At 43.3% G+C, this 17110-nt stretch overlaps 1 protein-coding gene across 4 annotated transcripts in view; it reads right to left on the bottom strand.

Moving 5' to 3' along the window:
* LOC134909301 (cilia- and flagella-associated protein 57-like) overlaps positions 1-17110 on the bottom strand; it is a 156425-nt gene that overhangs the window by 65388 nt on the left and 73927 nt on the right. For 3 of the 4 annotated variants that reach the window (XM_063916035.1, XM_063916036.1, XM_063916039.1), the window contains exons 9-11: positions 14810-14923; positions 8849-9061; positions 5849-6022 (exon numbers count right to left, since the gene is read on the bottom strand). In XM_063916035.1, coding sequence (XP_063772105.1) covers positions 5849-6022; positions 8849-9061; positions 14810-14923 — 501 coding nt within the window. The remainder of the gene's footprint in view (positions 1-5848; positions 6023-8848; positions 9062-14809; positions 14924-17110) is intronic. The other variant, XM_063916038.1, reaches the window with a different exon arrangement.

Below are 17110 nucleotides of genomic sequence, written 5' to 3'. Positions count from 1 at the left end.
TAGTGCGGGCTATTAAGTCCACAATGGCCCCCCTTATGCAGAAGCAGGCTTAATCATTTAAACAAGCACTGCAGGAAACTAATGCTAATATTCGGCAGCTCACTCACAGAGTGCATTCTACTGAGGTTTCTTTGGGAGAGACTTTCCAAGATGTTCTCACCCTTAAGCAACAATATGAGGACTTGCACAAACAACACCTCCAAGTCCTGGACAAGCTGGATAATTTGGAAAACAGGTCCAGGAGAAATAATCTCAGCATTGTAGGGCTGCCTGAATCTCTTAAAGGGGAAGCGCTCACGCAATTCTTAATCACTACCCTGCTGGACTTATTGGATGTAAATGACTCTTGCTCGGCCCCACGCATAACAACCCAGACTCCCGGCCACGAGTTACAATTTTTTGCTTCCTTAATTTCCTGCATCGCAAAGCCTTCTGGTAGGCCTCCAGGAAACAACATCCTTTGATATGGGAAAGCCACAAGCTCCTGATTTTCCAGGATTATTTGGCTGAGGTCACTAGGGCATGCAAGGCATTCTCCTCGGTTTGTGCGGAGTTGGTGAAATCTGGACGTCGTTTTGCCCTTTTGTTTCCAGCTCAGCTGCGACTCTTCACCGGTGATTCTACTGTGGATTTCTCTAGTCCTGACAATGCCGTGCAGTATTACGGGAAGAGGCTTCCGCACGTGACTCCTTTACGTCTCCTTCCCATTTCCAGCCTGATTCCTGTGATTGACCCGTATCCGTATGACTTTGGTGACCTTCTGATGTTAACTACACTGTGTATCTTGATACCTGAGCAGTAAAACCGTGAATTATTAGTCTCCTTATGTGGGCTGTTATCTAGCTCTTGCTGTTATGGCCTTCTTTTCTTTATTTTTCGTATTGATTGTTACATTGTTATTTTGGGTACATTGTTAGGGTATATATTATCCCATTTCTCCCTGCCTTTCCCCCTCCCCTCAACCCCTATTCCCTAGCTGGCGGTGTGTGACGGTTCGCTGATTTCAGTTTACTACCAGGCATTTTCTGTACCCTTTCATTGCAATGTGTTTTCTAAGTTGCTGAATCGAAGATGTCGCTCCAGTTATAGCTGCAGCCCTATGGGGCTTTAGTTCTGTTATGTTATTTTCTACTGTGTTAATGTTACTGTATTGCCTAGGAAGCCTGGTCTCTTGTTCCTGGGACCTGTTGGGAGGCTTCTCCTCCCTCCTTTCCATTGGTGTCTGTCTATTATGCTTTTCTATTCCTCTCTGCTTTATATGGTCTGTATTCCTCCTTTTCTTTCTTGTTCTCCTCTCCTCTTTTCTCCCCCCTCCTGTCTGCAATGATACCCATCTCTGTTTTGTGCTGGTTTACTGCTCCTTCCCCCTCCCCTTCTGGGACATGCTGGTGCTTTCGTTTGTGCAGGGGCTCACCTCCTTTCCTCTATTTGTAAGAGGGCTCCCTTAAAATTTGGCTTCTGTAATGTGGATGGGATCCACTCAGGGCCGGCAACAGAAATTCTGGGGCCTGGTAAGCTCATATCTCTGGGGGTCCCTGAACTTGATCCTGCCAACCTCAACCCCCACAACACTCCCTTATGTGTACCTGTACATATACCAGCATAATATATATATATATATATGTACTGAATATACCCTTATCCTGCGCTGTATTATTGCTGCCCTCTGATACAGTCCTACAGTTAGCCAGGACCAACCATAACACACCTCCAAACAATGAATCAGAGGGCGCTAACAATCACTTCCCTTTAGACCAGCAACACAATTGACCACATATATGGATAATATCAATTTATTAAAAGCACAATCCGCTCCTAGAGGTAACCCTTTAAAATACACATATCAATAATTTGTGTCATAGATGAAATTAAGGGTATTTTTTCTCTCGTCAACCGTGACGCGTTTCGTCCTTTGCAGACTTCTTCAGAGGGATGGTCAATACAGCTATAAAATAAATTAAAAATTGACAATCATAGGAAACTCCAGGCCCGTTGGACCATTTCACAGTACAGGTTTGTTGGACAATTTCATAAAATGGGACCTCTATCCACAATACGTGAGGGTCCAATCGGTAAAAGCTAATAAGAATCCCACTTTGGGTGAACTTCAATAATCAGTAAAAATTTCCACAGATGAATAAACCAAGTTCATATGTGCTCCTGTGTGCTCTCCCACTTGCACTTTGGGAGAGCACAAAAAAGGAAACTTTTGCCGCTCTCTCTGTTTGGCCGCATAGCTTTAATAAAAAGTGCGGTATTTCCTAAGCTCTCCTATCCCATCCAAATGCTCCCCATATCCCTTTCTAAACCTGACACTGTACTTTGTACCGCTTGTTTACTAAATTTGTGTGGCGTGGTGGACGCTCCCAGATTGCCCGATACTGCTGTATTCACCATAACTGTCTTCTTCTGGTATATTAGTGACTGGCTCCTGTCGCATGAGACTTATACCCATGCTCCCTCTGAACTAGCCATGTTTACTCCGTATTTACCGGCGGCCCTCTTCCACACCCCTCAGAAGGCTATTCCATCCCATATTTTTCATAATATACTTTTTCAGGATGTATATTTAGCTTGGTGCTTGATATGCTCTCAGTTCTTGAGACCATTTTCGGCGTCGCATTACGCCCCTTTCTGTGGTAACCCTTCTTTCCCATCAGGCTTTTCAGGCTCTGGAGCGAAAAGGGTATTTCCAAGATTAAAGATGTGTTTGACCCTGGAGGTATTATTCTGACTTTCAAGACTTTGCAGGACAAAGCCCTGCTGCCCCATTCCTAGTTCTTTATGTATCTGCAAGTTGCACACTTTGCACGCACCAGCATGTCCCAGATGCCTTCTCTTTTAATCAAGATCCTACACATAAGTTGCTGTTTCTGATAATATTCCATCAGTACAAAACTAAATATGTTTGTTCTGATTTATTGGTACTGTCTAGAGATAAGTTGTGGTCCCGCACTGTCTCCGTGTGGCACACTGATATTCCCTCCATTTCTACCCCGCAGCACATCCTTCGTTTTTATGACAATACTCTGAAGCATTTGTGCTTTTCCTGGCTACAGGAAATTCACTTTAAATTTATTCACCGTGCCTATATATCCCAAGCCCGCAGGAGGCATATGGTTGCTGAACAGAAAAAGATACTGGCGCCGGCTGGATCTCAAAATAAGGAACGGATACAGATTTATCAATAAAAAATTAATCATACATTTATTAAAATTAATCTAAAAATAAGACATATGTATTGTCAGGAGGGTAATCAGTAATAGAAGTTGAGAGTCTCTCAAATTATCATAGCATATGGTTGCTGATGAATCTGGCTCCTGTCTGAAATGTAGACGCCCAAATGCAACGTTTTTCCATAATTTTTGGTCTTGCCCCAAGATTCGTAAATTTTGGGAGAAACTTATGCACTTTTTTTAATTACCATTTTGCAGCTCCGCCTATGTTGTAACCCTTTGGCCATTTTGTACGCTATGTTTTTGGAATGGGACATGGGCCCGGACTCCAAAACTTATTTCACTCTGCTTGCGGTTATTGTTACAGTGGCAACAAAAGTAATACTCTGCACTTGGACGTCCCCGGCTTCCCCTTTTGTGGAAGCTGTTAAAGCTATGTTACTACAGACCCTGTATTTTTATAGTCAAGCTGTGCTTCCGTATACGGAAGCTGGGCTTAAGCGATTTTATGACAAATGGGGTGGTTACATTGAGACTCTAGACCAAATACTCAAACCAAAATTTTGCAGGTGTTCAACACCACCTCTTGGTTTTTGTATCATCAGATTACTTGAATTGTACGGTATACTTTTCTGTCGATTACACATTTCTGTCATTGTTTCAATACATGGGTTCATGTTTTGGATCGATGAGAGGTTTCCTTGCACTTACCCCCCCCCCCCCTCTTATTCTTTCTTTACTTTCTCTTTCCTTTTTCTTTTCTCTGTTCTTTCTGTTTTACACAATAGATTTTGGGCATATTACTGAAACTGTGTTGTTTCTATTTTTTATGGTGCAAGTATGACACTATGATACCAATCTCCTTTGTGACAAGCATTATGATGTTCTGAATTCCTGTGATGACTTGTTCATGCTCATTACTATTGATGTTCCTCTTTGCAAGCATTTTTTTTATATTTTATGCCCTGTACACTGTTACGGTTCTTGCTGTGTTCATTTTCTCTTCTCTTTTGTATTGAAAACTTTGAAAAACTCAATAAACAGATTTGAAAAAAAAAAAAGTCCAGCGCCTAAGACCAGCGCCCAAGACCAAAGAAGTCCAGCGCCCAAAACCAAAGAAGTACAGCGCCCAAGACCAAAGAAGTCCAGAGCCCAAGACCAAAGAAGTCCAGAGCCCAAGACCAAAGAAGTCCAGAGCCCAAGACCAAAGAAGTACAGAGCCCAAGACTAAAGAAGTACAGAGCCCAAGACTAAAGAAGTACAGAGCCCAAGACTAAAGAAGTACAGATTATGCTAGTAGGGTTTGTCAAGCATTAGGTGAGAATGATTGGGTGAATGGGCTTGATAAAACCCTAGTCCAAAGAAATTAGAACTGTAAAGCGATATCTAAACATTATACACTGTTAAGAACTATGGTGGACTACACAAAATTGGGGACAGGATTGGGAAAATGGAGGGAAAATTTTCCAAATATGTCAATAGAGCTAATGTTGAGTGCTTTCAAAAACTCATTGAGACTCCTCCCAGCCCTGATGTATGGGGAAATATTTCTTAAAATATACAGTACCATAGAGACTCTCTTCCCAAAGAGGCGGTGGGAAATGAGACTCTGACTCTTCGAAGTGTGGGAAAATTAGGGCAGACTTAATACTGTCTGAAACATGAAATTAGGGAGGCCAATCCCGGGGCATTTTTTCAATCCCGGGATTCGGGATTGAAAAATGCTCAATCCCGGGATTCCCGGGATCCCGGGATTGCAGTAGGGATCAGTGTAGGGAGCAGGGAAAGTATATGTGGAGGGCAGCGAGGGGTGGAGGGTGGGTGTAGGGAGCATGTAAGGAGCAGGAAGGGAGGGTGGGTGTAGGGAGCAGCGGCAGAGTGAGTGTAGGGAGCATGTAAGGAGCAGGAAGGGAGGGTGGGTGTAGGGAGCAGTGGGACAGTGGGTGTGTAGGGAGCATGTAAGGAGAAGAAAGGGAGGGTGGGTGTAGGGAGCAGGAAGGGAGGGTGGATGTAGTGAGCAGGAAGGGAGAATGGTTGTAGGGAGCAGCGGGAGGGTGGCTGTGTAGGGAGCAGGAAGGGAAGGTGGGTGTAGCGAGCAAGGAGGATTTCAGGCTCAGAGAGGGAGGGAGGATGTCTGGAGCAGAGAGGGAGTGTGGGTCTAGGTAGAGAACACTTACTAATTAATGCGCCGCGGGCACCAGCCATGGACACACACACACTGACCTCGCTGGCGGCATTTCAAATGTAGCGCCGCCAGCCAGTCAGAACTGGCATTCTGGCAGCCAATCAGGAGCCGCGGCTGCTGCCGCTTCCCTGATTGGCTGCCGGTCTGCCAGCTCTGATTGGCTGGCGGCCGGCGCTACATTTGAAATGCCGCCAGCGAGGTCAGTGTTATATCGCTGACAGCCGGGCAGCGCTGTGCTGTAGTGCTCAGCGCTGTCCGGCAAAAATGCGCATGCGCACTCTAATCCCGTGAATCCCGGGATTGGAGGCTCCAATCCCGGGATTCAAATCCCGGCATTTTTGGGGCCAAATCCCGGGATTGGCCTCCCTACATGAAATCAATGCAATCAATATTAAAATGTTGTAGTTGATTGTTAAATATTTCTTAGTTCATTGAATAGCTTATGGCAAGGCATTTGTAACCTTATAGTGAAGATCTAAGCTCTTACCCTGGTCACTGGCCCTGCATGGGCTTGGTACTCATTGTACCCTCTGTGTAGAGGCAGCGGGCATTTCATGGAACGTACAGTCCCGCTAGATGTCCCTGTGAAAACCATCCGCCCAGAGTGAGAAATTGCAACTGCTGTGTATGTGACATCAAATGCTGGAACTTCCTGCAATATCTAACATAGATACAAATTATATCACACGGGGATATTTCTCTAAAAAGGTAAATAAAATGAGTGGTTAAAAAGAATCTCCCAATATAGGGCCAGATGTAATGCCTCTCGAGATTGGAGGCCATGAGGAATGTCAGCTGAACTCAGAAGTTCTTTTAAAGGGGCAATCACTTACAAGGCATGGTTCTGCCTTGTAAGTGATTGCCCCTTTAAAAAAACATCAGAGATCGACCAGCATCCCACCCGGCCGCCAAATCGGGCAGCATTAAACCCCGCCCACAGTGTTCTGAATATTTTTTGCACACAAGATTAGCTAGATAAAGGTTTGTATTGACTGTTATAGACATTTCAAATAAACCTTTGCAGCATTATCAGGTTAACTCATTTCATGGCATGTTGTAAATATGAGTCCTTTATGTCATGGATACCAAGAAATAACATGATTCCATTTCATGAATTGCTGACTTCAACAATTCCAAATTGAAGGTCTCACCCTAAAGATAGACATTGAGATGTTTGAATTTAAATAGGGTAGATTGCAAAGTCTTGTTTAATAGCATTCCCTTGTAATATGGAACCAAGGTAATAACTCAGCATTAATTAATGAGTGAAGTACCTCTGACAAGGCCTTTCAACTTGCTAACTGTGAGGCCTCTGATAAACAAGAACATACTGGAGGGGCTACGAAAGGTTTAGAATGTACAGTATTTGTTTAACTCTAAAACCTAATTAAAAGTGCAGAAAAAAACCCAGCATATTTTTAAATTAGAAGAAAAAAAATCATTTAATTTCATTTCTCCAATACATTCACTAAAGCTCACAGAAGCATATTATGTGCCTGGGCAATGAAGGGAGGACCAATCAGTGTTAACAGGACGATAACCAATTATGCAAGATTTGTAGATTGGACAGAGGTCATCATTATCATCCAATATTTGCACCAGCCCCTGACCACACGCAATGATCAATCTTTTCCAGGTGTCTTTTTTCATAAAGGTAGGTATATTCAGGCGCTGTGGGCATGAGGTGCTTTACTGAGCAGCTGCCTTTAGGTACAAGGGGAAGTCACTCCCACATTAGACAAATATGGATAAAATAAAAAGAAAGGATGCGATCAAAAATGATGTTATATTGATCAATATGAGAGAACAAATAAATGGTTACAATTTAAGATATGAATAAAATTCACATATAAGGTAAATTGATAAAAAGCATAAATCAGTACAGGTACTTATAAAAAAAGGTTTTTACACTATTAATGTCAGGAAATAAAGAGTCTCTCACTGGAGAAGGTTTCACTGAAGGAGTTCGTTCCTATGGTACACCTGTAGTCAAGATGAATGTCCAAGTGACATTGGTTTCTTTGCAAAGTATTGAGGGCCACAAGGCGGTATAATGCCCAGTTCACCATTAGAGGTAAGTGGGTTTTTGGCAAGTCCCGTATTGGCCAAATTCCTCATGCATGATGGTGTTAGATGTCCTCCAGCAATGCTTTTCTGGGTTCCTCTCAAAGTTGGATGTGTACCACAATACAAAGGATGGTTTGGCTCCACTGCTCCAGTGTCCTGACTGTAAATCTTACCACACCTGACGCGTGTTGCTGCCTTCCAGATGCAGCTTTTTCAAAGGCATGCATCTGGAAGGCAGCGAAACTCACCATGAAGCTAAATTCCACAGAGAAAACTATCTGAGTTCAGTTCAACTCAGAATAGGACATAAATCTGCACAATGTGTAAATGTGCAAGCACTGTATGCAAACACTCACCATTTGCATCCATGATCAAAGATATGCCCCACTGTTCTGAGCATGTGCTTCAACAACTGTCGTAGAACTCACTCTGCCCGAGCCTCTATATGGTCAGCAGCAAATAACATCACTGCAAATACTTTTAAGATGTTTCTAATGATAATACATTTTGTGGGCTAGACCAAAATCCCATAAGTTAACTTCTCATGCATTAGCTTTTGTTAAGTCCACTAAAAGGCTGCCACCTTGTTGAGTAAGTGAGTAGCTGAAGAGTGAAATACTATTGATTACTGATAAAAAAGAAGAACTTCTAGTATTTGTGGAATACTTGGCGGCATAGGTGCTTATTCAGAGTTAGTCAATATTTTGAGAACTGCGCATGTGCCTTGAAGTAGCTGTGATGTCGGTCGCAGTGCCTGGTTACCCACAGCCTGATTAGACAGGCTGCCGCATTTTGAGTGGCAACAGGGAGCATTGCATATAATGGGCGCATGCTGGCCCCACTTTCTGGGCGTGTCATAGCCAGTGGCTGCGTACTTGCACACAGTTTCACTGGCCCCGGCAGCATAGTAATGCCGGATATCCTGAGTAACCTAAAGGTTACTTAGATGCCAGATGGGCCAGCCATTGTTCATGCAGTGGATCTGCTGCTGTGTCTTCTGACACGGGCTTGGATCTGGGAAGGCGCCAGTTGGCATCTTTTGAACTTGCAGCATTAGCATATGCACCCATATACGCTGCGACCGAAGATGCAACACCGATCCACACTACGTCTACTTTTGAATCAGCCCAAAAATCCAAATGCCATCTGGAACACACGTTAGGGTACACACAGGTGGGAGGTGCCAGGGGCATGGTGGAAAACGTTTTCAAGACACCACCCCCTTCTGCTCAAAGTCACAGTTTGTTGAAATGGGGACATGTCCACAATGACAAGATTCGCCGGGAATAATGCCATCAAGTCTCCAGACAGTTCACTTCATTGGGTACTGAGTGCATTCTCTCAGGATCCAGGAGAGCTCCCTGAAATTCAGGAATACGATTTGTGGGGATGAAGCCACTATTTATTAGGAGAACTTTACCTGGGAATCACTAATCTCTTTCAACGTCTGGTCAGATCCAACGGCGAATATGGTTTTGGAGTCGGGAGACAGCGCCACACAGCTGTAGCTGCAGTGTCTGAGTACACACTCAGACTCCCTCTTACCGGTCAGTAAGTTCCACTCATACACAGCCCCTTCCAGGCCGCAGGACACCAGCTTACTGTCATCTGTGCTCCACACCACAGAGCGCACCTGCAAAATAGTATTTCACTTAGCTTATTTTATCCATCCATTTCATAAATCATTTAAATGGTAACGCTCATGAACATACAGATGTGTCCTCGTACAGTGTACACACTGATCGTGCCATAGCGGGGCGTACGCTATGCGTAGGCTCCCGTTATGCCCGCCGCCCCTTTTAGCCTATGATGCGCACATACGCAGCATGCCTAAATGCGATTGTATCGCGATCCTGCTACAGCAAGCTGCAATACGCAGCAAAGCTGTAGCAGGAAATATCTGTAATATTGAAGTGGTGGATGTGGAATTGGATTTTACAGGAGACTTCATTACTGAGCAATAAATACAGTTATGTGAAATCACAATTTTCCTTCATATTTACTTTGTTGGCTGACATCTTGTGTATTGTGTACATATTGTGTATTCAGCTAATTTGCTTCCAGTCTGGACTGCATCGTGATCACTGTCTGCACTCACCTCAGCTCCCACTTAGAGATAAGAACTGTTTAGACTTATGGGGGGCCATTCTGACCTGATCACTCGCTGCAGTTTATCGCAGTGCAGTGATCAGGTCAGAACTGCGCATGCGCCGGTGCCGCAGTGCGCCGGTGCATGTCTGACAGACGATGGGTGTCGTTGCCTAGTGATCGCCTCTGCCTGACTGACTGTGTGATGCTGTGCGATGCTCTTGTACTTGGGCGGGGGGTAGCCTGACATGCGTCCCCCCGCATGTCAGTGTAAGTGATCGTAGCTGTGCTAACTATAGCACAGCTAGGATCAGGTCAGAATGACCCCCATGGTCTCTAGCCAGATACACTGATGGGCTCTAGGACAGTCTCATTCATTTGAATTACCTGGGCTGTTTGTGCTGATATTATATTGTGATTCTCTTCCTATATCATGTCTAACTAATTAGGGAGTGTATTTCTGTTGAATTCAGACATTCTGTATTTTAATTTCTGCATATATATTCTGTTCATGCCTACTTATATCTGAAGCTATGTTTATCCATTTTGTGTATGACATTCCAGATTCATCTGTTTGTGCTGCATTATACCAATGAATACTGTCCTATTTACTGTAAGCAGACCTCATCAGTTCTGCTACAGTTATGAGTGCCTATCGTGACCCTGAGTTTACAGAACCCATATGCCGAGTGCTTCGCCTAGAACAGCCCTCATTCCTGGAACTACAATCATTCACTGGTACTCAGCATTCACCAGGATCCCAACTATAAATAGTATAAGCTCAGAGACTACCAAAACTATATAAAGAAAACCGCATACCAGATCTTCAGAATAGCACAGGCAATCTTCACTGAAATGTATGCTGCCAGTTTTCCAAATAGCTCTAATAATTGTTTAGCTGTACAATTCTCTCATTTGATGAGAAGTAACAGACGCTTTGCATGCATAGGTTAATGTCTTGAAGATAAATACTGCACAGTTCTTTCCAATAGCACAAGTATATTTCACAGTAGAACTTTGCTAACAGATAATGGATTTCTTGAAGAGCACAAGTAATTTGCAAAGCAGCAAACTATGAAGTAGATTTTCAGAGTATGCCAGATTAATTGCACTATCATGAAATGCCACACAGTTCTTTTCAATAGGTACAAAAATCGTTAGCACTCTAGCAAGATATTTAGCAGATCTTTCACAGAATCCAGGTTAGCTTCACCATAGAGAAATCTAAGGAGGTAACAGACTTTCCAAATGATACATACAGATGAAGTTTGCTGACCAGCTCTGAGTAGGAATCCATGTATGCATCAGAACAAGACAGGATCAGACTGATTACAACCTACAACATAGTGTCAATAGAGACTCCCTATAAGGGCTGAAACATTCAATCAACACCAGTCAAAGAACAAAGCAAGAGTTTAACTCCAGCTGCAGCAATCAGGAGTCAGAACAAAGCCCTGCACAATAAGACATAGTCTGCACCACAGATAGGTTACCAGGAGACTGGTTGGAGCTCATAGAACTAACTTGACCCTGTACTTATTACAGAGTCTAACAACTATAACAACAAGTGATACTGCACTCATCTGTTGATAATCTAGAATTAGGTATAGAAACCAAAATTTACAATAAAGGGGGAATCCGCTCATAGATCTGATAAAGATTTAAAGGAAGATACAAGTGGTGAATCTGCTATCAGTGTTAGGCACAGAGTATGCTGATCCTTAAATGTTGTACGAAACTTGGTTTTCTTAGGAGGTCTCCCATCCAAGTACTAACCAAGTCCAACACTGCTACGCTTTCAAGATCGTACGGGGGCGGGCGTCTACAGTGTGGTATGATAGTAGAAAGATTGATATGTTCCCACCCTGGGATCACTGATCAGAGTTCACCTAGCAGAAAAATTGGTATGGACCAGATGCAAAAAGGAGAAGCAAAGGATTTGTTAAAGTGCTAGTAAACAGCTGACAAGGCTACTAAATGCCTGAATTTTGTCTAGTGGAAACAACACCCTGTTTAATATTGTGTTGAAAAGAAGTCCTAAGAAAATAATCAGCTGAGCAGGCATTTAACTGGACTTCTTTTTTATTTAAAATGTTTTTATTAAAACGGTAAACATACAGATAGAGCGATATACACAGACATCAAAACAGTACTAATAAAGGCACGATAAAGCATGGCTAAGAACAATCACTGCTTCATGCAAAGGGCCTAATTCAGACCTGATTGTAGCAGCAAATGTGTTAGCAGATGGGCAAAACCGTGTGTGTGTGTATGTGTGTGTGTGGTGGGGGGGGGGGGGGGTCGGCAGATACAACATGTGTAGAGAGAGTTAGATTTGGGTGGGTTATATTGTTTCTGTGCAGGGTAAATACTGGCTGCTTTATTTTTACACTGCAATTTAGCTTTCAGTTTGAACACACCTCACCCAAATCTAACTCTCTCTGCACATGTTATATCTGCCCCCCTGCAGTGCACATGGTTTTGCCCATCTACTAACAAATGTGCTGCTATGATCAGGTCTGAATTAGACCCAATGTCTTCCAAAAATAACTGCGTACATTTATAACAATAGAAAAAAAGTCTATCTTTGAAACTCAATATCAGAACAGTCGATAGGAAGAAATAAAAAGAAAAGAGTAGAAAGAAAAGGAAAAAAGGAGGAAGAAAGACAGGTGAAGAGATTTCCCTAGTGAAAACAGGATATTTGAGCAAAGTACACATAGTATGGACATCTCCACTTCCAGCGATCTAAGTTAGTAAGGGAGAAAGCATTGGGAGCCAACCTACAAACTCATATAAGTTCCATATGTGGGCGTCTCCTAAAAATTCAAGCCATGACAGCCAAATAGCAGCGAAATTAGAGATATGCCATGAAATCCTCAATCTTCTTGAGCCAGTCTTTGATCGAGGGAGGCGTAGTAGATCTCCAGATCACAGGTATTATAGCCTTAGTTGCATTATTGAGGTGTCTAAGCACAGAATGTTTATAAGTATTTGTGCTAGCAGAGGTTAGATTGAGGAGCCAGAGTCATTTGGGCAATTCACCTTTGAGTATCAACTCTGAACATTTAAACACCTCAGACCAAAAAGGAGATATAAGGGTACATTCCCACCATATATGTACGAAACTCCTGGAGCAGATTTACATCTCCAACATTGGCCACATAAAGTAGGATACATCTTATTGAGAATTAGGGGTACTCTATACCATCTATACAAAATCTTATAAAGATTTTCTAGCGTAGATAAGCAGAGAGAACTCTCTTGTGTATTACGGAATGTCGATTCCCATAAACTAGACTTCTGATAATTGATGATTCACTAGTGAGACTAACATCTGAATAGCCATTTAGGCTATGGCATATCAATTTATCTTGATTAAAAGATCTAAATATTGAATAACAATAATTACTTAGAGTCTTAAGAGGGCCATCATTATGGACATGATCTTATTCTTGGTAATCCAAATGGGAGTATGTGAATGCACAACACTGAAATTATTTTTTTTTTGCTTTTTTTTTTTTTACTGCAAATCTGAGAATGTGCTATTTGTTGGGAGAACATCAGCACTCTACACTGTCTCCTACTTCTATTATTATTACATTTTATTTACAGCATAGGTCTTCGGCTGCTGTGGAACTACACATCCCAGCATGCCCTGCCACAGTTTTGCTATTAAGGCATGCTAAAACTGAGGCAGGGCATGCTGGGATGTGTAGTTCCACAGCAGCTGGAGGTTCGCAGGTTGAAGACCCATGATTTACAGGGTGCCACAAGTGGTTTGCAGTGCCAACCAGCACACATTAGAACAATACAGGGGAAAAACGACACCACATTACAGTGTCAGTAACCAAAACTAAAATGGAGAACAAGTAACAATAGGCACCACAAATCTCAATGCACAATACAGATGGGATGATAGGTAAGCAAAGGAGTCATTTGCATATTACTAGGGGAGTGCAGCCATTGGGAGAGATGACCAGCTATGATCATGCGGGTTAGACGGCCGCTGAGTAGGGGAGGGTTGTAGTAGAAGTGCCAACAGGAGTGCTGTAAGAACAGGAGAGAAGAGGACCTTGCTCTGAGGAGCTTACAATCAAGGGAAAGAGGGGAGACAGATAGGTGACATGAGGTGCGAGCACGGGAGGGGGCCTGAGAGCAGGAAGAAAAAAGGGTAGAAATGACCAAGGCACATGGCAGGGGGTGAGTAGTTGGTATTTACGGTTCACTGTTCTGTTCTCACAATTGTTTAGCTTGAACAAATGAACTGTTTTGTCATACTGTAAATACATGTTTAACACCGCAGCATGAAAATACTTGTGGTGAATATCAAATGCATCTTAAACACATAAAAAGCAATGCAGTTTAAATGCATTTATACATATGTTAGGGAACACTGGTCGCAGGGCCACGCATCACTATCGCTATGGGCATACACATAGAGAGATCCGTGCTTCATTTCTAAGCAAGCTAGTCAGATTGCTTAGAAATTAAGCACAGATCTCTCCGTGTGTACCCCCTTTAAAACTGTACATCTAAGATCCAATTTTATGGGCCAGTTTTGACCCTAGTACACATAACTTGCAATTACCCCTAAATGAGGCACTAAAAGTCTACCTACAGATGCATACACACGGTGCGATGTGTGCTTTAAGAAAACGGAGGCACCAATCCCTAGAAAATAATACCCCTTTCAGACCGCCACCTAAGAACACGGGTTATTGGCACATGAGCACGCATAGCCCATGTTCGAGTGACCCGGTAATTGAGCCCTGGTTGCGAGCAGTGTTGAACTCGTGTTCAACCTGGCTCACTGTGCAGTATGAACGGGAGCCAGGTTGATGCAACCCATTTCCTGTTCACTGTGTGTGTATGGGCGGCGCTTGGAGACCATGTGATCTCCAAGCGCCACCCCTGCCGCATCACCGCTGATGTCACCAACCCGGCAATATGCCGGGTTGCAGACAGCAGCAGCAGGGCGCCTGAGGCGGGTCGCACACTGGGAGCTCCCATGTCAGGCTCCCGGGTGCGATCCACCTCAGGCGGTCTGAAAGGGGTATAAGTGATGTTAAAATGAAACAGCTAACATCATAAATGAAATAGAATACTGCCCAGAAAAATCTGCCGTTCTGGATTTATTTACAATTAGTTCACATTTTAGCTTTACTATTTCCAGATCATTCATCTTACATGGAACTGTACTTAGATGACAATTAATGGAGACAGCTTAAGATTCATAGAAGTGAATGACAAGATCACTATTTAGAGAATCACATAATTATTTGGTACATACCCTTCCACTGTGGCCTTTAAGGTTTGTTACATTCTCAAAGGTTATTGCAGAGTATATCTGGATCACATTTCCATTTACAGCAGCAAAGAGGTGCCCTCCATGGCTAAACACACACTACAATGATGAAAGGGAGGGTGTGAGACACAGATGGAAATAATCAGATTTTTACTCACCGTAAAATCCCTTCCTCGAAGGCCATCTGGGGGACGCTCTCTGGGTTATGCATATGTCCTCTGGAGTCTGGCACTAACCAACTGACTCTCTTCCCTACTTAACCCCTCTCCTTCCAGCAGCCCCTCAGTCTACGTTTAGCAGAGCTGCCTGGAGGAAGAAATGGAAGGAAAAAAAACCTATGACTACATCACACAATCTACAATGAAAATAGGCAAAACTGATATGAAAAACCAGACAACAGGGCGGGAGCTCAGCGTCCCCCAGATGGACTTTGAGGAAGGGATTTTACGTTGAAGCAAAATCCAATTTCCTCTATCATCTACAGTATTTGGGGGACACCTCATTACAAGTTAATCAGGGAGGGGGAGCATCTGAACCAGCTGCTCGCAGAATCTTACTCTTAACACTGGCGTCACATGCTCCAAATGTATGGAAGCGGTAGAATTTGATGAAGTTATGTACGGATGATCAGGTTGCTGCCCTGCACAACTGTTCCACAGAGTCGAGTGGGCCTGAATGAAGTCTGGATCCATCGGTACACAAGCCTGACGGATAGCCAAAATGACCCATTTAGCAATAGATGCCTTATATGTTGGCCAACCTTGTTTTAGTGCATCCATTAAAACCAACAAAGAATCTGTATGTCTTAGAGAAGTCGCACGATCCAGGTAAATGCGTAAAGCACAAACCACATCCAAAAGTGCTAAGGATGAACCATCCTCAGAGGCCGAAGCCTGCTTAAATGTCCTGGTTCATAAGAAACTTAGATACGACCTTCAGAAGAAATTACGGTTTTGTGCATAAAACCACCCTAATCCGAATGAAATATGAGCAGAGGAGGCTTACAGGAAAGAGCCTCCAATTCAGAAACCCTTCTGACTGAAGTAAAGCCAAAAGAAACACGACCTTTAAAGTGAGGCAATGCAATTCCATAGATTCAAGTGGCTGAAAAGGAGCCTCCTGTAATGCTTCCAACACTAAATTTAAGTCCCAAGGAGGAATCGGTGCCTGTACCAAAGCCAAACAAATCGTCCAGTGTGGATTCCTGAGCCGACCACTGCTCTTGCAGATGACTTTTCTGCACCACCACCAACGGAGCAGTTGGTTTTTCAGTAGCCTGGCATGAAATCTGGTGAACGGAACTGCTTCGAAAGGTTGGGCACAGCATGCTTCTGATGAAGGACAACTGTGTCCGAAAACGTGTTTAAGTAGTGGGACACTTCATCTCTGGATCCACCAACGGCGACACCCCATATGTCCATAGGAACTTGGTGTCATCTTCCTTAGTTCCGGAACTGTGGAGGGACCCTTGGCTTTAACACCTTGGACTGAATTGTTCTTCCAGCGGAGATTATCCAGTTTGGTGATACGCTTTATTTGTTTTATCATATGTGAGTGCATTTGTTTATTAAAGTATGTGTTTTTTAAAAAAAAAACGTTATTGCACTATATGTCACATCTTCTCAAGTTCCAGCTGTAAAGAAGATCTCCTGGTTTTGAAGACGGTTAACCCTGTGAGGGTGATATGCAATGATCTTTCTGTCCAATTGTGAGTAGGACCAATAAAAATACCTTGGCTTTTACTCTGTTCTTCTGATTTTCAGAGACTGAAGTGTTAAATAGTCTATATCTCTCATAACAGAACCTCATTGTTGTTATGTAAGCTGTTCACATTATTAGAGTTGTCTATTCATGGTAGCGCCATGTGATGTCACTTCTAATGAGTAATTTATGCACTTAGGGGTTTTTTGGTGAAGGCTCCATTGTGATATCACTGGCAGCAACTGTATATTGTGAGCACAGTTAAGAACCCCCTTTTTGTTGTATGTAGGGTTGGGTACAGGATCCTGGCAGTCAAAATACTGATGCCAGGATCCTGGCCACCAGAATGCCAGCAGGGGGGCGAGCAGACCGAAGCCCCTTGTGGACTCGCTGTGCTCGCAACGCTGGGGGCTCGGTGGCTCGCTTCGTTTTATTCTCACTCCATGGGTGTCGTGAACACCAAGGAGTGGGAATAGCTGTGGTGGCGCTGCCGGCATTCTGTTGGTCAGGATCCCGGCATCTGTATTTTGACCTACATCCCCTTCGAAAGACACTACCATCTTTCAAAGCAGCTGCATACCTCTG

The sequence above is a fragment of the Pseudophryne corroboree genome, chromosome 4, assembly GCF_028390025.1.
Source record: "Pseudophryne corroboree isolate aPseCor3 chromosome 4, aPseCor3.hap2, whole genome shotgun sequence".
NCBI classification, from domain to species: domain Eukaryota; kingdom Metazoa; phylum Chordata; class Amphibia; order Anura; family Myobatrachidae; genus Pseudophryne; species Pseudophryne corroboree.
The sequence above is the reverse complement of the archived record's forward strand: the minus strand, read 5'-3'. Positions and strand labels throughout refer to the sequence as shown.